The 23,657-nt window shown below is 42.7% G+C and overlaps 1 protein-coding gene across 2 annotated transcripts in view; it reads left to right on the forward strand.

Annotated features, from left to right (window-relative positions):
* The first annotated feature begins 8,380 nt into the window (after nt 1-8,380).
* LOC133555267 (interleukin-17 receptor D-like) overlaps nt 8,381-23,657 on the forward strand; it is a 30,559-nt gene continuing 15,282 nt past the window's right edge. Inside the window, exons 1-4 of one of the 2 annotated variants that reach the window (XM_061904897.1) lie at nt 8,381-8,587; nt 22,639-22,711; nt 22,982-23,140; nt 23,491-23,609. In XM_061904897.1, the coding sequence (XP_061760881.1) occupies nt 8,492-8,587; nt 22,639-22,711; nt 22,982-23,140; nt 23,491-23,609 (447 nt within the window). In that variant the 5' untranslated portion in view covers nt 8,381-8,491. Of the gene's footprint in view, nt 8,588-22,638; nt 22,724-22,981; nt 23,141-23,490; nt 23,610-23,657 lie in introns of both variants that reach the window. The other variant, XM_061904896.1, reaches the window with a different exon arrangement.

The raw sequence follows: 23,657 nt of genomic DNA on the forward strand, positions 1-23,657 counted from the left end.
TCACACTATTATGTTAGATCCACTATGGACTGGACTCTCACACTATTATGTTAGATCCACTATGGACTGGACTCTCACTATTATGTTGGATCCACTATGGACTGGACTCTCACTATTATGTTAGATCCGCTATGGACTAGACTCTCACTATTATGTTAGATCCACTATGGACTGGACTCTCACTATTATGTTGGATCCACTATGGACTGGACTCTCACTATTATGTTAGATCCACTATGGACTGGACTCTCACACTATTATGTTAGATCCACTATGGATTGGACTCACACTATTATGTTAGATCCACTATGGACTGGACTCTCACTATTTTGTTAGATCCACTATGGACTGGACTCTCATTATTATGTTGGATCCACTATGGACTGGACTCTCACTATTATGTGAGATCCACTATGGACTGGACTCTCACTATTATGTTAGATCCACTATGGACTGGACTCTCACTATTATGTTAGATCCACTATGGACTGGACTCTCACTATTATGTGAGATCCACTATGGACTGGACTCTCACTATTATGTTAGATCCACTATGGACTGGACTCTCACTATTATGTTAGATCCACTATGGACTGGACTCTCACTATTATGTTAGATCCACTATGGACTGGACTCTCACACTATTATGTTAGATCCACTATGGATTGGACTCACACTATTATGTTAGATCCACTATGGACTGGACTCTCACTATTTTGTTAGATCCACTATGGACTGGACTCTCATTATTATGTTGGATCCACTATGGACTGGACTCTCACTATTATGTTAGATCCACTATGGACTGGACTCTCACTATTATGTTGGATCCACTATGGACTGGACTTTCACACTATTATGTTAGATCCACTATGGACTGGACTCTCACTATTGTGTTAGATCCACTATGGACTGGACTCTCACTATTATGTTAGATCCACTATGGACTGGACTCTCACACTATTATGTTAGATCCACTATGGACTGGACTCTCACTATTATGTTAGATCCACTATGGACTGGACTCTCACTATTATGTTAGATCCACTATGGACTGGACTCTCACACTATTATGTTAGATCCACTATGGACTGGACTCTCACACTATTATGTTAGATCCACTATGGACTGGACTCTCACTATTATGTTAGATCCACTATGGACTGGACTCTCACTATTATGTTAGATCCACTATGGACTGGACTCTCTCTATTATGTTGGATCCACTATGGACTGGACTCTCACTATTATGTTAGATCCACTATGGACTGGACTCTCACTATTGTGTTAGATCCACTATAGACTGGACTTTCACTATTATGTTAGATCCACTATGGACTGGACTCTCACTATTATGTTAGATCCACTATGGACTGGACTCTCACACTATTATGTTAGATCCACTATGGACTGGACTCTCACTATTATGTTAGATCCACTATGGACTGGACTCTCACTATTATGTTAGATCCACTATGGACTGGACTCTCACTATTATGTTGGATCCACTATGGACTGGACTCTCACTATTATGTTAGATCCACTATGGACTGGACTCTCACTATTGTGTTAGATCCACTATGGACTGGACTTTCACTATTATGTTAGATCCACTATGGACTGGACTCACACTATTATGTTAGATCCACTATGGACTGGACTCTCACTATTATGTTAGATCCACTATGGACTGGACTCTCACTATTATGTTGGATCCACTATGGACTGGACTCTCACTATTATGTTAGGTCCACTATGGACTGGACTCTCACTATTATGTTAGATCCACTATGGACTGGACTCTCACTATTATGTTAGATCCACTATGGACTGGACTCTCACTATTATGTTAGGTCCACTATGGACTGGACTCTCACTATTATGTTAGATCCACTATGGACTGGACTCTCACTATTATGTTAGATTCACTATGGACTGGACTCTCACTATTATGTTAGATCCACTATGGACTGGACTCTCACTATTGTGTTAGATCCACTATGGACTGGACTCTCACAATACTATGCTAGACACACTAGATGTACATTGCTTCCGGGGGGGATCACCCACATCTGCGGTCCTCTCCAAGGTTTCTCATAGTCATTCACATTGTCATCACATTGGGTGGTGAGTTTTTCCTTGCCCTTATGTGGGCTCTGAACTGAAGTTGTCGTCGTGGTTTGTGCAGCCCTTTGAGACACTTGTGATGATGTAGGGCTATATGAGTAAACATTGATTGATTGATTGATTGATTGATTGACATAAAAACAACAAGCAGCATGACATCATGCAAGTAAATATGCGACACATCTTTGCTAAAAATGGTTGATTTCCAAATTGTGCCACCTGAGGAACATTGAGAACATTGAGAAGTTCCACCTGGTGGAAGCAGACAGTCAAATCTAACAATGAGTTGGCAGAGGTGTGCAACACACTCCCTTCTTGTCGTCTGTCAGCTTCCTCTTCTTTTTAACTGTCTTGTAGTCCTGGCGCGCCCAGCAGGCAGCACCAGGCCACACCGGTCCTTCCACATGTCTGACTTGTCTGTCCAATGTTCCTTCTATTGTTTTCTAGCAACTTAACCCTGTTTTTTTTGTTTGTTTTTTCCAGATCTGCTAAAACTGCATCAAACACTTTTCTGTATTGTAACACATTTCCTCTCTTCTCTTCCCCGATTGGAAACTCTCATCCAAATGTTAACTTAAATGCTTGTGGTTGAATGTCGGTTAAAGGAGCCATATGTAGGAATCTGGACAGAAATGGTACTGCAATCACGGTCAAAATTGTGTAGTCCCCAACCCCAGTCCTGGACTGAGGTTGCCAGGTACGCAGCCGAATCCGGCTTGATGGACTGGGCTATTCCAAAGAACTTCAAAGAACTTCAAAGAACTGGGCTATTCCGAAGAACTTCAAACTTCCAATACCTCTTACTAAGGGTGCTGGGACCTTATTAGCAGAATAGACGAACATATAGTGAATAGTCACTGGCTTCATGTGGCTTTAAGGTTTTACTACTTAGGTATAAAATACTACACGGTCTAGCTCCATCCTATCTTGCCGATTGTATTGTACCATATGTCCCGGCAAGAAATCTGCCTTCAAAGGACTCCGGCTTATTAGTGATTCCCAAAGCCCAAAAAAAGTCTGCGGGCTATAGAGCGTTTTCTATTGGGGCTCCAGTACTCTGGAATGCCCTCCCGGTAACAGTTCGAGATGCTACCTCAGTAGAAGCATTTAAGTCTCACCTTAAAACTCATTTGTATACTCTAGCCTTTAAATAGACCTCCTTTTTAGAGCAGTTGATCTGCCGCTTCTTTTCTGCTCTGCCCCCCTCTCCCTTGTGGAAGGAGGGGGCACAGGTCCGGTGGCCATGGATGAAGTACTGGCTGTCCAGAGTCGGGACCCGGGGTGGACCGCTCGCCTGTGCATCTGTTGGGGACATCTCTGTGATGCTGACCTGTCTCTGCTCGGGATGGTCTCCTGCTGGTCCCACTATGGACTGGACTCTCACTATTATGTTAGATCCACTATGGACTGGACTCTCACTATTATGTTAGATCCACTATGGACTGGACTCTCACTATTATGTTAGATCCACTATGGACTGGACTCTCACTATTATGTTAGATCCACTATGGACTGGACTCTCACTATTATGTTAGATCCACTATGGACTGGACTCTCACTATTATGTTAGATCCACTATGGACTGGACTCTCACTATTATGTTAGATCCACTATGGACTGGACTCTCACTATTATGTTAGATCCACTATGGACTGGACTCTCACTATTGTGTTAGATCCACTATGGACTGGACTCTCACTATTGTGTTAGATCCACTATGGACTGGACTCTCACTATTGTGTTAGATCCACTATGGACTGGACTCCCACTATTATGTTAGATCCACTATGGACTGGACTCTCACTATTATGTTAGATCCACTATGGACTGGACTCTCACTATTATGTTAGATCCACTATGGACTGGACTCTCACTATTATGCTGGATCCACTTTGGACTGGACTCTCACACTATTATGTTAGATCCACTATGGACTGGACTCTCACTATTATGTTAGATCCACTATGGACTGGACTCTCACTATTATGTTAGATCCACTATGGACTGGACTCTCACTATTATGTTAGATCCACTATGGACTGGACTCTCACTATTGTGTTAGATCCACTATGGACTGGACTCTCACTATTATGTTAGGTCCACTATGGACTGGACTCTCACTATTATGTTAGATCCACTATGGACTGGACTCTCACTATTATGTTAGATCCACTATGGACTGGACTCTCACACTATTATGTTAAATCCACTACAGACTGGACTCTCACTATTATGTTAGATCCGCTATGGACTGGACTCTCACTATTATGTTAGATCCACTATGGACTGGACTCTCACCATTATGTTGGATCCACTATGGACTGGACTCTCACTATTATGTTAGATCCACTATGGACTGGACTCTCACTATTATGTTAGATCCACTATGGACTGGACTCTCACTATTATGTTAGATCCACTTTGGACTGGACTCTCACACTATTATGTTAGATCCACTATGGACTGGACTCTCACTATTATGTTAGATCCACTATGGACTGGACTCTCACTATTATGTTAGATCCAATATGGACTGGACTCTCACTATTATGTTAGATCCACTATGGACTGGACTCTCACTATTATGTTAGATCCACTATGGACTGGACTCTCACTACTATGTTAGATCCACTAGGGACTGGACTCTCACTATTATGTTAGATCCACTATGGACTGGACTCTCACTATTATGTTAGATCCACTATGGACTGGACTCTCACTATTATGTTAGATCCACTATGGACTGGACTCTCACTATTATGTTAGATCCACTATGGACTGGACTCTCACTATTATGTTAGATCCACTATGGACTGGACTCTCACTATTATGTTAGATCCACTATGGACGGGACTCTCACTATTATGCTGGATCCACTTTGGACTGGACTCTCACACTGTTATGTTAAATCCACTACAGACTGGACTCTCACTATTATGTTAGATCCACTATGGACTGGACTCTCACTATTATGTTAGATCCACTATGGACTGGACTCTCACTATTATGTTAGATCCACTATGGACTGGACTCTAACACTATTATGTTAGATCCACTATGGACTGGACTCTCAATATTATGTTAGCTCCACTATGGACTGGAATCTCACTATTATGTTAGATCCACTATGGACTGGACTTTCACAATATTATGTTAGATCCACTAGTATATATATATATATATATATATATATATACAGTATAGGTATATATAAAGGTATATACAGTGTATTATGTAGATATCAAATATCCCAGCTGAACTTCTGTTATCATTTATAGAGTTATTCGAAGAGAACAGGATTTATTAATGCCTTTAGATCGGAGGTCGACAACCCGCGGCTCTGGAGCCACATGCTGCTCTTTAGCGCCGCCCTAGTGGCTCTCTGGAGCTTTTTTGAAAATATATGAAAAATGGAAAAAGATGAGCGGAAAAAAAACATAATTTTTGTTTTAATTTGGTTTCTGTAGGAGGACAAACATGCCACGAATGTCCCTAATTGTTATAAAGCACACTGTTTATATTAAACACGCTTCACTGATTCCAGTATTTGGTGAGCGCCGTTTTGTCCTACTAATTTTGGAGGTCCTTGAACTCACCGTAGTTTCTTTACATGTATAACTTTCTCCGACGTGATTTTTGCCACTTGTTTTTCTGTCTCATTTTGTCCACCAAACTTTTAACACTGTGCATGAATGCACAAAGGTGAGTTTTGTTGATGTTATTGACTTATGGGGAGTGCTAATCAGACATATTTGATCACTGCATGACTGTTAGCTAATCGATGCTAACATGCTATTTAGGCTAGCTGTATGTACATATTGCATCATTATGCCTTATTTGTAGCTATATTTGGGCTCATTTAGTTTCTTTGAAGTCCTCATAATTAGGGACCGAATGTCCCTTTGGGACAGAGGACCCTATTGTATTTCTAAGGTTTTATTATTATTATTGTACCGCAGCCTCTTTGAGCTGTAATTTGACCCCCTTAACATGCTTCAAAACTCAACAAATTTTACACACAATCAGGGCTGGCGAAAATTGCCATATAATAAAAAACCAAACCCCAAAACTCAAAATTGCGCTCTAGCGCCCCCTAGGAAAAAACACAGACAAAATTGCTTGTAACTTGCGTTAGGAATGTCGTAGAGACATGAAACAAAAACCTCTATGTAGGTCTGACATAGACCTAGATTTCATACACCGACTTCTACAGCAAAAATCAACAGAAAGTTGGCAAAAACCCTTTCAAAACAAAAGTTTCCTAAAAAATGTCATTTTTGCTCCTTTGAGCTGTGATTTGACCCCCTTAAAATCCTTCAATACTAACCAAACTCGACACACAAATCAGGACTGGCAAATATCGCGATCTAATCAAAAAAACAAAACAAAAAAAACCTCAAAATTGCGCTCTAGCGCCCCCTAGGAATAAAACACAGACAAAACTGCTCCCATGAAGAAAACACAGACAAAACTGCTTGTAACTTCCTGTAGGAATGTCATGGACATGAAACAAAAACACCTATGTAGGTCTCACTTAGACCTACATTTCATTCATTTACATCCTTCAGCAAAAATCAAGATTAAGTTGGCAATTACCCCTTCAAAACAAAAGTTATGTAAAAACCCGTCACCTTTTTTTTTTTTAAACATGATCTCCTCTGAGCGCGTTTTTTGTGTCGGCTTCAAACTCGCACAGGAAACAGATTGAACCCTTCGATTAAAAGTTGCGGAAAGAGTTTTTCTAACTGCTCCGGTTTTGATTTTACGAGCCTTCAAAGAACCGCTGCGCTCGCTGCTGCCGTCTCAAGATGGCCGCTTAAAAGCAGGAAGCACCAGCGTGACCACACAATGCAGAGAAGGTAGGTAATGTGCAGGTAAAGATATGTTAACTGGGTGAAAGAAGGAGGCACCAGTTTGACTCCAGGATACAGAGAAGGGAGGTAATGTGCAGGTAAAGATATGTTGTCTGGGTGATGGCAGGAAGCACCAGTTTGACTCCAGGATACAGAGAAGGTAGGTACTGTGCGGGTAAAAATATGTTGTCTGGGTGAGAGAAGGAGGCACCAGTTTGACTCAAGAATACAGAGAAGGTAGGTACTGTGCAGGTAAAGATATGTTGACTGGGTGAAAGAAGGAGGCACCAGTTTGACCCCAGGATACAGAGAGGGTAGGTAAAGTTCGGGTAAAGATATGTTGACTGGGTGAAAGAAGGAGGCACCAGTTTGACTCCAGAATACAGAGAAGGTAGGTAATGTGCGGGTAAAGATATGTTGTCTGGGTGAAAGAAGGAGGCACCAGTTTGACTCCAGGATACAGAGAAGGTAGGTAAAGTGAAGGTAAAGATATGTTGTCTGGGTGAAAGAAAGAGGCACCAGTTTGACTCCAGGATACAGAGAAGGTAGGTAATGTGCAGGTAAAGATATGTTGACTGGGTGAAAGAAGGAGGCACCAGTTTGACTCCAGGATACAGAGAAGGTAGGTAATGTGCAGGTAAAGATATGTTGTCTGGGTTATGGCAGGAAGCACCAGTTTGACTCCAGGATACAGAGAAGGTAGGTAATGTGCAAGTAAAGATATGTTGTCTGGGTGAAAGAAGTAGGCACCAGTTTGACTCCAGGATACAGAGAAGGTAGGTAATGTGCAAGTAAAGATATGTTGTCTGGGTGATGGCAGGAAGCACCAGTTTGACTCCAGGATACAGAGAAGGTAGGTAATGTGCAGGTAAAGATATGTTGTCTGGGTGATGGCAGGAAGCACCAGCGTGTATGAGTGAAAGAAAGAAGCTCCAGTGTGACCCCAGGATGCAGGGAAGGTAGGTAACGTGCAGGTAAAGATATGTTGAATGGGTAAAGGCAGGAAAGACCAGCAAAAGTCGGTCCCGTCCATCGCTGCTTGCAGCTTTAATTCAATTTATACCTCAAGAAACACTATCTGTATGTAATTTGGCTTTTAATTGGTTGCGGCTCGAGAGAGATTTGTTTTGTATTTTTGGTCCAATATGGCTCTTTCAACATTTTGGGTTGCCGACCCCTGCTTTAGACGTACAGTATCAGGGCCATTTAATGATGACTTGACATTACATTTTTACATATGGCTCCTTTAATAAATGAATTCTGTATTGTTCTTGGACTCCTTGTTCATTAATTGAAGTTGTGGAAGGCTGTAGTCTTTGATGTGCAACAGTCACGTTAAAGACGCCGATCACGCCAGCCTCGCCTGCTAGAGACACCACGCCCCCCCCCTGCAAGATATTTCCTGACATCACTCCTCCTGTTGCAGTCACAACTCTGACACTTCAGCCTGCTCTCTGTTTCTCTACTCAGTGCTGTGGCGTGTTTTGACTGGCGGCGTCGGTGGTGGCGAAATGTGGATGAGAGCCTTGGTGTTGTGTCACCTCCTGATAGCGGCCGATCTCCAATCGTCCAATTCTCAGAACTGTTCGCTCACGTGCCTCCGCCAGGTAAGCTCTCACGCTTTTTTGTGCAGGTCTCCTGTTAGAAAATTTTAATCTAAGTTGTCACAAAAACTTTGTTTTGAAATGAGTTCCCGGCGAGAAGACCAATAAGCTGTCTTTGAACCTACCGAGAAGTAGGATGGAAAGCAACTTGAAGGTGTTCTGTTTCTTTCATGTAATATAAACCCCGTTTCAGCCCATATTCAGTTGAATATGCTACAAAGACAACACATTTGATGTTCAAACTCATAAGTTTTTTTTTTTTTTTTTGGCAAATAATAATTAACTTAGAATTTCATGGCTACAACACATACCAAAATAGTTGGGAAAGGGCATGTTCACCACTGTGTTACATCACCTTTTCTTTTAACAACACTCAATAAACGTTTGGGAACTGAGGAAACTAATTGTTGAAGCTTTGAAAGTGGAATTCTTTCCCATTCTTGTTTTATGTAGAGCTTCAGTCCTTCAACAGTCCGGGGTCTCCGCTGTCCTATTTTACGCTTCATAATGCGCCACACATTTTCCATGGGACTGCAGGCGGGCCAGGAAAGTACCCGCATTCTTTTTTTACGAAGCCACGCTGTTGTAACACGTGCTGAATGTGGCTTGGCATTGTCTTGCTGAAATAAACAGGGGCGTCCATGAAAAAGACGGTGCTTAGATGGCAGCATATGTTGTTCCAAAACCTGTATGTACCTTTCAGCATTAATGGTGCCTTCACAGATGTGTAAGTTACCCATGCCTTGGGCACTAATACACCCCCATACCATCACACATGTGTAAGTTACCCATGCCTTGGGCACTAATACACCCCCATACCATCACACATGTGTAAGTTAGTCATGCCTTGGGCACTAATGCACCCCCATACCATCACACATGTGTAAGTTACCCATGCCTTGGGCACTAATACACCCCCATACCATCACACATGTGTAAGTTACCCATGCCTTGGGCACTAATGCACCCCCATACCATCACACATGTGTAAGTTACCCATGCCTTGGGCACTAATGCACCCCCATACCATCACACATGTGTAAGTTACCCATGCCTTGGGCACTAATACACCCCCATACCATCACACATGTGTAAGTTACCCATGCCTTGGGCACTAATGCACCCCCATACCATCACACATGTGTAAGTTACCCATGCCTTGGGCACTAATACACCCCCATACCATCACACATGTGTAAGTTACCCATGCCTTGGGCACTAATACACCCCCATACCATCACACATGTGTAAGTTACCCATGCCTTGGGCACTAATACACCCCCATACCATCACACATGTGTAAGTTACCCATGCCTTGGGCACTAATACACCCCCATACCATCACACATGTGTAAGTTAGTCATGCCTTGGGCACTAATGCACCCCCATACCATCACACATGTGTAAGTTACCCATGCCTTGGGCACTAATACACCCCCATACCATCACACATGTGTAAGTTACCCATGCCTTGGGCACTAATGCACCCCCATACCATCACACATGTGTAAGTTACCCATGCCTTGGGCACTAATACACCCCCATACCATCACACATGTGTAAGTTACCCATGCCTTGGGCACTAATACACCCCCATACCATCACACATGTGTAAGTTAGTCATGCCTTGGGCACTAATGCACCCCCATACCATCACACATGTGTAAGTTACCCATGCCTTGGGCACTAATACACCCCCATACCATCACACATGTGTAAGTTAGTCATGTCTTGTTCACTAATACACCCCCATACCATCACACATGTGTAAGTTACCCATGCATTGGGCACTAATGCACCCCCATACCATCACACATGCTGGCTTTTACACTTTGCGTGGATAACAGTCTGGATGGTTCGCTTCCCCTTTGGTCCGGATGACACAATGTCGAATATTTCCAAAAACAATTTGAAATGTTGGCTCGTCAGACCACAGAACACTTTTCCACTTTGCATCAGTCCATTTTAGATGATCTCGGGCCCAGAGAAGCCGGCGGCGTTTCTGGATGTTGTTGATAAATGGCTTTCACTTTGCATAGTAGAGCTTTAACTTGTGGGATGTTCCAAATACGTGTTTGATGAGCATTCCTCAACTTTATCAGTATTTATTGCCACCTTTCCCAACTTCTTTGTCACGTGTTGCTGGCCTCAAATTCTAAAGTTAATGATTATTTGCAAAAAAATAAATGTTTATCAGTTTGAACATCAAATATGTTGTCTTTGTAGCATATTCAACTGAAAATGGGTTGAAAATGATTTGCAAGTCATTGTATTCCGTTGATATTTACATCTAACACAAATTCCCCACTCAAACGGAAACGGGGTTTGTATAATCAACAGAAATATATTTTCATGAACCAAGAACTACAAAGCGGAGAGGAAGCAGGGCCTGACTCCTCTCCAGGCACCGCTTATTTGAACTCTTTTGCGACCTCCTTTTTGAACCGATCTCTTCTTTTGAACTATTTTGTAATGAAAGGCGATGGCTGTTTATGACCCCCGCCCCTTTGGAAGCAGCTGTTGCCATGTGGTCATGGAAAGTCCAAATAAAAAAAGGAGACGTGCAACCTTTTGGCAGAGCGTATTGAAACTGTAGAAGGGTACAGATGTACACGTTTCTCCTCACTGAGCCAAATTGAATTCTGTCTCTGTTTGATTCTTTGATCTTGTCCTGTTTAATAGATCATCAGGGTTTGAACCTGACATCTCCCGTTCATGAATAAATAATTGTCCGGTGGTGAATTGAGAAAAGCAAAGAGATTACATTAAAAGTGACCAGATTAGATGAAGAGTTATTTCACAGCGTAAAATCAGATTGATAGCCTAGGTGTAGAAAATGTTTTCGAGACAGGGTGTGTTGCTGCACAGTGATTTGTAAACACCTGCTGGAGGGAAGGACTTTGATCGGTTTGTGACCAGGTTGTCAGGGCTCTGCAGTGATGCCACCTGCCTGTTTCCTGACCATGGTCAGGTATGAGTCCTGGATGTGGGCGGGGGGTTGACACGATGATCCTAATTGTCCGTTGCAGTCTGTCAAACCAGACAGTGGTTGAGGTGGACCGTAGAACATGATCAGCCGATCCTGGGTCTGGTTGAACTTCTGGAAGTACATCCTCTGCTGTGCCTATAGTGGGAGGTCCACTTCAGGTCCGGTGAGATTGCGGATCCCAGGAACTTGAAAGAGTTCACAGCTCCATACGGTTCTTACAGAACCAGAGAGCCAGCTGTTCCACCCCTGTTCTAAAGCTTGGTGATATATCAGATGTATCGGATTGTAGGTGGGGTTTTTTTTTTTTCCCGCCTTCGCATTCATATTTCACTGTTTTTGTTGCATTTCGCTTGATTGTAAAATATGTGGATGGAGAGGGGGTATGACGTCAATACCGTATTTCCTTGAATGGCCGCCGGGGCGCTAATTAATTTAAAACCTCTTCTCACTCCGGCGTTTACCAAAGGCATGCGGTAAATTTAGGCATGCGCTTATAAATTTGAGTGTGATGTAAGGATACCATCATGAAAAGCACATTCAATAAAAAAAACGTTATTATGGTCTTACCTTTACTTATAAATGAAGTCCATGTGCAGCTCCTTCTGATCAAAAGCATTGATAACTTGTTTATAGAAGTCTTCCTTATCTTTCTTCAGTTTTAAAAGTCTCTCGGTCTCGATGGAGATCTTCCTTTATTACCTCCTGCTTCTATTGAAAGTCCAGTTTAGAAAACTGTTTTATTTTAGATATGTAATCCTCCATGTTAAAAGTGCAAGCGAGAGGAAAAAATAAAGGATCGCTGCTCACTCTTGCTGCTTGTTGTCACTTCTTCTGCAGCCGAGTAGTCGCAAGAAGGATCACTAGCGCCCTCTACCACCAGGAGGCGGGAGTCATTTAATGACTCATATTTGACACACGCAGCCACGGTATACTAATAAAACATAGCTGCTTACTGTTCTTTTTAGCATATTCAATAGCTTGGACCTTAAATCCTACTGAATAGCTCTTGATTTTCTTCCCTTTATGCGATTTCAAATGATTGAAATCAGCCTCCTCCATTTTGAAAATGATGACAGGTGAAGTGTCACTCGTGACGTGACGAGTTTGACCCGGCGGAAATTCTAGGCATATGCTAATTATTTTGCAAAACGAGTTTGACCTGGCAGAAAGTCTAGACATGCGCTAATAAAAATAATATTTTGCGAAACGAGTTTGACCCGGCGTTAATCCTGAGCCGGCGGTAATGCTAAGCATGCTCTAATTATTTTGCGAAACAAGTTTGACCCGGCAGTAATTCTAGGCAGGCGCATACTATATACCCGGCGGCAATTCAAGGAAATACGGTATGTTGTCAATATTCATTGTTTTATTGTTCATAGTTAATATTGTAAATCCCAAATTCTTTATTTTCATGTACATTCTGGGTGTCTCGTTCAGTAAAATTCCATTTTTAAGGGGGTCTGTCATAACCTTTTTAGCATTCATTCACACATATTGTGAAGTTTTGTTTTAGTGTTCCTAAAAAAATCAGATATACCGGCCCCCAGACACTTTTTTTTTTCTCTAAATTTGGCCACCCAGGGCAAAATAATTAACCAGGCCCGGGAAAGACTGATAGGTTGCCACCTAGTGGTGTCCCATAAAGAGCTCAGAAGGAAAGGTAAACATGGGGGCAGGAGGAGGAGAAAGAAGTGAAAGAGGGGCTCAGTTTGAGGCCAGGAAAAAGCCTCAAGCAGCATAAGCACATGTGAGCACATACGACATGCAACATTTGAGACTTGCAACAGCCATCAAAAATACGTTGTAATGACAAAATGACAAAAAGTTTTTTTCCTCATTGATAGTCTACTAAGTTTGTTTTGGAATGCTGCGCCATCTGCATGGAGATTGAACAATGATGTCATGCCATTGCCTCCCATCCAATCAGAGCTCATCTGATTATTTCCTTGTTCTGCTCACAGCCAATAGAGGAAATATTTGTTTATTTCTGTCATTTGCTATAATGTGCTTGAATGAAACAACCACCCAAGATGCATGGCTCCTCCTCCTCTGGATGACGAAATGTCATCAGTCTATTTAATTATATTCAATTAGCTTTTTGTTTTTCTGCCAGTAAATGTTGTCGTGCGACTTGCTTAACTTGTTTTTGGATCTTCTAAAAATATAATTTCGCAGATGACAGTAACGCTACACTTTTAGTAAGTATTCTCTTTTTCTTCATGTGTCGAAACACCTGTCAAGCTTAGTTTATTCATAATCTTTCATGTCTTACAACATTGTATTTTGACGGTTTACCAAGTTACTGTCAGGTTCAAATACCAAACTATCTATTACACAAGACAAGAAGAAGGAATCAGGCAGAGACAGTGTTGAATTTTTCTCATGAGGAGAAACGTTTGGGGCTGTACACTCAGTTACAGTTTCACCCTATGCTCTAAGGCAGTGGTTCTCAACCTTTTTTCAGTGATGTACCCCCTGTGAACATTTTTTTAATTCAAGTACCCCTTAATCAGAGCAGAGCATTTTTAGTTGAACAAAAGAGATAAAAAAAAGTAAAATACAGCACTATGTCATCAGTTTCTGATTTATTAAATTGTATAAGTTTAAAATATTGCTCTTTTGTAGTGGTCTTTCTTGAACTATTTGAAAAAAAAAGATATAAAAATAACTAAAAACTTGTTGAAAAATAAACAAGTGATTCAATTATAAATAAAGATTTCTACACACAGAAGTAATCATCAACTTAAAGTGCCCTCTTTGGGGATTGTAATAGAGATCCATCTGGATTCATGATCTTAATTCCAAACATTTCTTCACAAAAAAAGAAATCTTTAACATCAATATTTATGGAACATGTCCACAAAAAATCAAGCTGTCAACACATTGTTGTATTTCTTTTCACCGTTTATGAACTTACATTCATATTTTGTTGAAGTATTATTCTATAAATACATTTATAAATGATTTTTTAATTGTTGCTATTTTTAGAATTTTTTTTTTTTTAAATCTCACGTACCCCTTGGCATACCTTCAAGTACATCCAGGGGTACGTGTACCCCGAATTGAGAACCACTGCTCTAAGGTACAGTCCCACGTGCTCCTCTATTTATTCAGGAGGTCCCTAGTTAACATCACAGTAGACACAATACGTGATTATTCAGAATGGAAATGTGCTGACACTCTTGATTTCGCCCTGTCTCTGCTTTGTCCGCGTTGAGGTACTCGATGTCCGTCCTTGACTGTCAGCAGGCAGGGTCTGGAACCAAACTACTGACAACAGAAAATTCGCAAAGCGAGACCACGAGTTGTGCCTTTGGCACAGATAGAAAAGTTCGACTTCAACACAATTGATAATAACTATAGCAACGGCCTTAAAGCATAAGAGTTGTGTGATAACTTATACTTAATTATTCTAACACTTGCATTTAGGATCGTTTGACTGGCGAACTGCTGAACCGACTGAATGCCTTTCTGGCTGTTGATTTATTACCAATTATTTGCCATACCTACTTCCAAATAACTCTCGCGTCACGGGTCCCTGGAACCTCATTTTGAACATTCCTAGCGCCAACACACATTATTCTAACAGTTACTGTTTGGTATACAAACCCCGTTTCCATATGAGTTGGGAAATTGTGTTAGATGTAAATATAAACAGAATACAATGATTTGCAAATACTTTTCAAGCCATATTCAGTTGAATATGCTACAAAGACAACATATTTGATGTTCAAACTCATAAACATTTTTTTTTTTTTTTTGCAAATAATCATTAACTTTAGAATTTGATGCCAGCAACACGTGACAAAGAAGTTGGGAAAGGTCACAATAAATACTGATAAAGTTGAGGAATGCTCATCAAACACTTATTTGGAACATCCCACAGGTGTGCAGGCTAATTGGGAACAGGTGGGTGCCATGATTGGCTATAAAAACAGCTTCCCAAAAAATGCTCAGTCTTTCACAAGAAAGGATGGGGCGAGGTACACCCCTTTGTCCACAACTGCGTGAGCAAATAGTCAAACAGTTTAAGAACAACCTTTCTCAAAGTGACATTGCAAGAAATTGAGGGATTTCAACATCTACGCTCCATAATATCATCAAAAGGTTCAGAGAATCTGTAGAAATCACTCCACGTAAGCGGCATGGCCGGAAACCAACATTGAATGACCGTGACCTTCCATCCCTCAGACGGCACTGTATCAAAAACCGACATCAATCTCTAAAGGATATCACCACATGGGCTCAGGAACACTTCAGAAAACCACTGTCACTAAATACAGTTGGTCGCTACATCTGTAAGTGCAAGTTAAAGCTCTACTATGCAAAGCGAAAGCCATTTATCAACAACATCCAAGAACGCCGCCGGCTTCTCTGGGCCCGAGATCATCTAAGATGGACTGATGCAAAGTGGAAAAGTGTTCTGTGGTCTGACGAGTCAACATTTCAAATTGTTTTTGGAAATATTCGACATTGTGTCATCCGGACCAAAGGGGAAGCGAACCATCCAGACTGTTATCCACGCAAAGTGTAAAAGCCAGCATGTGTGATGGTATGGGGGTGCATTAGTGCCCAAGGCATGGGTAACTTACACATCTGTGAAGGCACCATTAATGCTGAAAGGTACATACAGCTTTTGGAACAACATATGCTGCCTTCTAAGCGCCGTCTTTTTCATGTACGCCCCTGTTTATTGCAGCAAGACAATGCCAAGCCACATTCAGAACGTGTTACAACAGCGTGGCTTCGTAAAAAAAGAGTGCGGGTACTTTCCTGGCCCGCCTGCAGTCCAGACCTGTGTCCCATCGAAAATGTATGTCGCATTATGAAGCGTAAAATACGACAGCGGAGACTCCGGACTGTTGAACAACTGAAGCTCTACATAAAACAAGAATGGGAAAGAATTCCACTTTCAAAGCTTCAACAATTAGTTTCCTCAGTTCCCAAACGTTTATTGAGTGTTGTTAAAAGAAAAGGTGATGTAACACAGTGGTGAACATGCCCTTTCCCAACTACTTTGGCACGTGTTGCAGCCATGAAATTCTAAGTTAATTATTATTTGCAAAAAAAAAATAACGTTTATGAGTTTGAACATCAAATATGTTGTCTTTGTAGCATATTCAACTGAATATGGCTTGAAAAGGATTTGCAAATCATTGTATTCTGTTTATATTTACATCCAACACCATTTCCCAACTCATATGGAAACGGGTTTGTATAAGAAAATAGCTACTGGCTTTATTGCATATTCAGTAATCTGTGAATTCTTAGGGAGTTAGATGACACAAAAAATGTGTAAAGTGCAAATAAGGTGCAACAATAATTTGGAATTGAAACAAATTAAAAGTGCTATTAATTAGTTGGTTATGTTTCAAAAATGTGCAGCAAAGCCCTTTTTTGTGCAAAGCTGTTTTTGTGAAAGCATGAGCAAATGCACAGGGACGTCTTACCTAACTAGTGGCGGGTCAGAGCGGCATCACCGTGTTTGAAATGAGCCCAAGTGGCGACGATATGCTTAATTATCGTTTTCGTGTCAGTGACTTGTTACTCTTCAAAGGGGCTCCCGCAGGTGCTGTGAGCTGATGACTTGACAGCCTAACTAGCTGTGATTTATGCACACACACACACGAAGATGTCATGGCATTTACTTAGAATACTTTTGCTTTGTTGACTTGTACTTCTACATTTTAAAAAGGGTTCAGTCTTCGTATACCGTATTTTCCGGGTTATAAGGCGGGCGGCAGATGAGCGGTTCTAGTCAGGTTTTTTTTTCATACAAAAGGCGCACCGGATTATAGGGCCCATAAAGGGGTCATTTTTTTTTTTTTTTCTAAATGGAAAACATGTTATGTTTTAACAAAGGGATGTGACGGCAAACGGACACCAGGTGGCAGTAGTGTACAGACATTTAATATATATAGTAAATATGTGTGTATGTGGGCTTCACGGTGGCAGAGGGGTTAGTGCGTCTGCCTCACAATACGAAGTTCCTGCAGTCCTGGGTTCAAATCCAGGCTCGGGATCTTTCTGTGTGGAGTTTGCATGTTCTCCCCGTGAATGCGTGGGTTCCCTCCGGGTACTCCGGCTTCCTCCCACTTCCAAAGACATGCACCTGGGGATAGGTTAATTGGTAACACTAAATTGGCCCTAGTGTGTGAATGTTGTCTGTCTATCTGTGTTGGCCCTGCGATAAGGTGGCGACTTGTCCAGGGTGTACCCCGCCTTCCGCCCGATTGTAGCTGAGATAGGCGCCAGCGCCCCCCGCGACCCCAAAAAGGGAATAAGCGGTAGAAATTGGATGGATGGATGTATGTATGTATGTGTGGGAAAAATCACAAGACTACTTCATCTCTACAGAACTGTTTCATGAGGGTTCCCTCAATCATCAGGAGATTTTAATGGAAGCATTCACATACAATGGTTTATATAGAGCACAGAGTGGGTGGGTACAGGCAGGCGTGGTGATTGGCTCATGTCTTACCTGGGAGGTGTTTCCGTCTGTGCCGGCATGCTGAAATTATTTCACTGCGCTTGTTGAGGGATGACAGGTCTGTATGATATATAATAAACAGTTTCTCTTCAAAGCATAGGTTGCATCTTTTATTACCACTGTTGTAAGGTGTGCTGGATGCAAGAATTTGCCATGTTGTTGAATATTCAACATTATGGTCTTTGAGGTTGCAAATGTGCTTGCTGACTTCTGTAGAATTCCGCAAGGTCTGGTTTCTAAAGGAGGCCTTGTGATTATTCCATCTGGCCTTAAACGCTCCTTCGGTTAATCCTACGTACGTGTCGGATGTGCTAATGTCTTTGCGTGTTACCTTTGCTTGGTAAACGACTGATGTTAGTAAGCACCCCCCGTTGAGAGGGCAATCAGGTTTCTTGCGACAGTTAAATTCCTTATTGGTTTCAGAGTCGTTTAGTCTGGGGGTAGGCACAGTAAGTAGTAAATATATATAATACTACTACTACTAATAATAATGATAATAAACAATACTAATAATAATAAACAATACATATAAACTATAGAATGGTGTGTGTCAAAAACCCAAGAGTGTGTATGGTGTGAGACTATGTGAAGTATTTAATTGGAGCGTTTTACCATAAGTGTTGGCGAGAGCGAAGGAACGAGGAAGTCCATGGGGGCCGGCAGGATCAGGGGGCGAGAGAGAGGCGTCAGAGTCCAAGGGCGAGCGAGGAGTCGAGGAACGAGGCAGGCTGTCAGAGTCCAGAGGGAGATGCAGGGAAAAAAGAGAGGCACAGCTCTCTTTCCAGGCGACGGAGGGTACTGCGGGGGCGACACACTGAGAACACGGAGAGGCAGAACACAGGGAGAGCAGGATTGCATAAAGCAGGATGATCGCTTACTGTACGTCAAACGAGAACTAAGATCCCGCGAGGATCCTTGGTCCACTGGTCCCTTCATACAGCTCCACGTCCTCAGTCACAGGTGTGTCAGGTGTGGACTGCCAACGGCTGCGGCGGAGAGTGAGCGGGGTCCGCTTAATGAGTGCGCTGTCAGCGGGTCCTCTGGGCAGACCCACAGCGGAGGGAGACGCAGACTGCGCATGTGCCACAACAAAACATTGAAAAATGGATCAGCACCTCCAAGTCCGAGTCCATGGTTCTCGCCCGTAAAAGGGTGGAGTGCCATCTCCGGGTTGGGGAGGAGACTCTGCCCCAAGTGGAGGAGTACCTCGGAGTCTTGTTCACGAGTGAGGGAAAAGTGGATCGTGAGGTCGACAGGCGGATCGGTGCGGCGTCTTTAGTAATGCGGACGCCGTATCGATCCGTTGTGGTGAAGAAGGAGCTGAGCCGGAAGGCAAAGCTCTCAATTTACCGGTCGATCTACGTTCCCATCCTCACCTATGGTCATGAGCTTTGGGTTATGACCGAAAGGCGAAGATCACGGGTACAAGCGGCCCAAATGAGTTTCCTCCGTCGGGTGGCGGGGCTCTCCCTTAGAGATAGGGTGAGAAGCTCTGCCATCCGGGAGGAACTCAAAGTAAAGCTGCTGCTCCTCCACATGGAGAGGAGCCAAATGAGGTGGTTCGGGCATCAGCTCAGGATGCCACCCGAACGCCTCCCTAGCGAGGTGTTTCGGGCACGTCGGACCGGTAGGAGGCCACGGGGAAGACCCAGGACACATTGGGAAGACTATGTCTCCCGGCTGGCCTGGGAACGCCTTGGGATCCCCCGGGAAGAGCTAGACGAAGTGGCTGCTGAGAGGGAAGTCTGGGCTTCCCTGCTTAGGCTGCTTCCCCGTGACCCGACCTCGGATAAGGATGGATGGAAATGGAAAACACTTCCTTGTGGTCTACCTAACATGTAATGGTGGTTCTTTGTTAAAAATTTTGCATAGATCCCTTCAAGGTGCGCCGTTTTGTGGGCGCTCTTATTTACGTGGTTCACTTTTCGGCAGAGTCTTCTCCCCGTCATCTTTGTTGTAGCGGTGTAGCGTGCAAGGACGGGAGTGGAAGAAGTGTCAAAAGATGGTGCTAACGGTTTTAATGACATTCAGACTTTATTCAATCAATAACGAAGCAGCATCTCCTCATCTGTGGCTCACTAGTGCAAAAACAACGCCGGAAATGTGTCCCGTGAAAAAACGTTCAACCGGAACTCTTAAATAACTAAAGTTCCTTGGGTGAATAATGTAAACTCACTACACCGGTATGTTTTAGTGCTTTCATGGCGAGTTTACTGACAGATATAAGTAAGAACTTTACACTACTTTATATTAGAAATGGCAACAGTAGAGGATGAATGTCCCATAACAAGAAGATAGAGAAAAAGAAGAGGCTTATCGACTCCGGAGTCGTCATGGACTGCAAAGGCGGACGCGTGAAAATTTTCAGGACTTACGCAAATCCCAAATACAGATCAGCAGGTACCAGAAGGTAAAAAGAGTTGCTTTTGTATTATATTGCTGTAGAAGTTGCCCTCTAGTGGGTTCCTCGGACCACCACACACTGCCACGAGAGCCCGGATTTCAGGCTACAGCACTGTTTTATTTTCATCAATGTTGAGAGCCGTTTGCTTTTCAGCAAAATGTATTTTTCTGTGTCCATGTCGCTCTCTCTCTCTCTGGATCCCACTCCAACTCCAACACCGTGTCTCGCTGCGGCTGCTGTTAATAAAGGTGACAAGTGATTAGATAACAAGTCCCGCCTGGGCCATCTAAATGGTAAATGGGATATACTTGTATAGCGCTAGTCTACCTTTTTTTAAGGAACTCAAAGCGCTTTGACACTATTTACACATTCACCCATTCACACACACACCTTCACACACTGATGGCGGGAGCTGCCATGCAAGGCGCTAACCAGGTCACTTCAGGAGCAAGGGTGAAGTGTTTTGCTCAAGGATACAACAATCCAATCCAATCCACTTTATTTATATAGCACATTCAAACAACAAAATGTGTCCAAAGTGCTACACAACAATATTAATAACGACATTCAAATACTATCCTGATCTGCACCAATGACTGCATAAAAACAAAAACAAAAATAAATACATAAAACCAATATAAAAACAATATAAAATAAATATGATTAAAAACGATTTTAAGGGGGAAACCAATTAAAACAGTAAATAGAAATCAAAATTTTAAAACACAGAGGGCAACAGAGAACCACACAACTGACCCACACAACAGATGTGACTAGGATGGTAGAAGGTGGGGATTGAACCAGGAACCCACAGGTTGCTGGCACGGCCACTCTCCCAACTTCGCCACGCCGTCTCCGTCACCTGTCACTGTTTTCGAGGCCGGTCCTGGCACACCCCGTTCCGCGGCAGGCCCGCAGGCCACGGCCCCCTCCACAATTGCGAAACAAAACGCCATATAATTTGTCTTACCTTATACACACACCATAATAATACTCCTATGTTGAAACACCCGATACAATCCATCAAGCGGTGCGGTTTCATACCTCACCAAAGCCGTACTAAAACATTTTGATAGATTTTTGAGCGCCGTGTGTAATGTTTTATACATTCAATGGAACATATTGGCGTTGTTTACTTGAGTCATATTGCAGTCTACACGTATCTCTTATGTTTGACTGCCATCTACTGGTCGCACTTATCATTTCACCATGTACCAAATGAAATAGCTTAGAGGCCGGTAAGCACAACCAAAATGATTCCGTACATTAGGCACACGGGGCTTCAAGGCGCACTGTCAAGTTTTGAGAAAATGAAAGGATTTTAAGTGCATCGTATAGTCCGAAAAATACGGTACAGACTAGGGCAGGGGTAGGGAACCTATGGCTCTAGAGCCAGATGTGGCTCTTTTGATGACTGCATCTGGCTCTCGGATAAATCTTAGCTGACATTGCTTAACAGGATAAATAATGAATAATTCCACTTGTAATCACAGTGTTAAAAACAACGATCAAAATATAAAACATTCTCATGCATTTTTATGTTCAAGAAGTTGCGTTAATGGTAAGAAGTAATTTATTTATTATTGGTTAGTGTGGGGCTTGCCCTCCTGGGGGTTCTTCAGACCACCAAGAGCCTGTTTTAGGGTTACAATATTGTTTTATTTATTTTTTTCTCTCAGTTGCTTTACAGCAATTGTCTTTTTCTCTTTCGTCCTCACTCGCGCTCTGGCTCCAGCCCCAACCCTGTCTCTCCTCCTGGCTGCTGCTTATAACAGAGCGACAGGTGATTAGATAAAAAGGCCCAGGTGGGCCGTCTACGCACCTGTCGCTGATTTCGAGGCTGGTCCTGGCAACAACCCGCTTTGCTGCAGGCCCGCAGGCCACACCACCTCCACAGTTAGTTTCAGAATAACAATGTTATTAGAAAGAATAAGAGACTTGTTATACTCTGGAAATGTTGGTCTTACTTTAAAATGCACGTGTTTAGTTGTGTTCAGTGTTAAAAAAAATATTATATGGCTCTTAGGGAAATACATTTTAAAATATTTGGCTTCTTGGCTCTCTCAGCCAAAAAGGTTCCCGACCCCTGGACTAGGGTCATGTGTTTTTTCTCAGTAAGTGTGTATAACATAACTTTTGATACTTTTATGAAGTACTTCTTCCACCTGCAGGGAGGACCGGGATGTGACTATTGCAGAATAAACAGCGATGAAGTGGACGAAGTGATCGGCTTGAAGCACAAAGGTACTTTAGGAAGTAAGTAGAAGTCTCACTGCCTTTCTATCCGAGTTATAGAAAAGAATGTGGCCGGGGGGGGGACTTTGAAACACTTCGAGCATTCAAGATGCCAATCATTTCCGTCTGTAGTCCCCCGTACCAGTTCAGGGGCCGCTGGGAGCCGGGTGGGCTAGGAGCCTTTCCCAAAGACACAACGAAAGTAACTCGGATGGCCAAAGCTGGACCTAAAGTTTCGAGAGTCACACCGTCTTAACGGTCATATTTTGTTCTCTTCAGGTTGTATTCCTTGGCCGTGTTTTCAACTGCTCGAAGAAGAGGACCCTCGTTTGTGTCAACACTTCGTTCAAGCGCCGCACGACATCAACATTGAGTCTGTGCCCAGTTCGGACCCTAATTTGGATTCTGTGGTTGTCTCCTGGAAGCCCAGCCAATACGGTGCGTTGATCTGAATCCCCTCCCTGGAGTCCAGCCTTTGACTGAAAATTGTTTTTACTCTCCCCCGCCCCCTTCCCAACGTTTACCTGTTTCTGACCTTTTTTGTTTGCGTGGGGCGCCGGAAGTTGGCAGCGATCCTTTTTCTGTCTCCATGTAATGTTTGTCTCATCTTGAATGGGATTGTGCTGAAAATCTCAATTTCCCCTCGGGGATTAATAAAATACTGCTGATTCTGGTTCTGGTCAGAGGAGTGGGCTGTGACAGCGCACAATAGAGGGAGGAGAGAGATGGACATTTTCTAGATGGAAATACAGATATGATCGTGTAGTTATTGTTTTTCTTTTCTGCAGGTATCGAGTTCTTGCGAGGCTTCCAGGTGTCCATGCAGTCTTTGGGAGGGTCCGGTCTTGCCTGTCAGCTTTTTCTCTTCCAGCGAAAACTCACACTCTCGGCTTCACACGCTCAAAAGGTATTTTTCCTGGCAATTACACATCAACAGATGCTTTTTTGTGGTTTT

The sequence above is a fragment of the Nerophis ophidion genome, linkage group LG06 (genome assembly GCF_033978795.1).
Source record: "Nerophis ophidion isolate RoL-2023_Sa linkage group LG06, RoL_Noph_v1.0, whole genome shotgun sequence".
In the NCBI taxonomy this organism is placed as follows: Eukaryota; Metazoa; Chordata; class Actinopteri; order Syngnathiformes; family Syngnathidae; genus Nerophis; species Nerophis ophidion.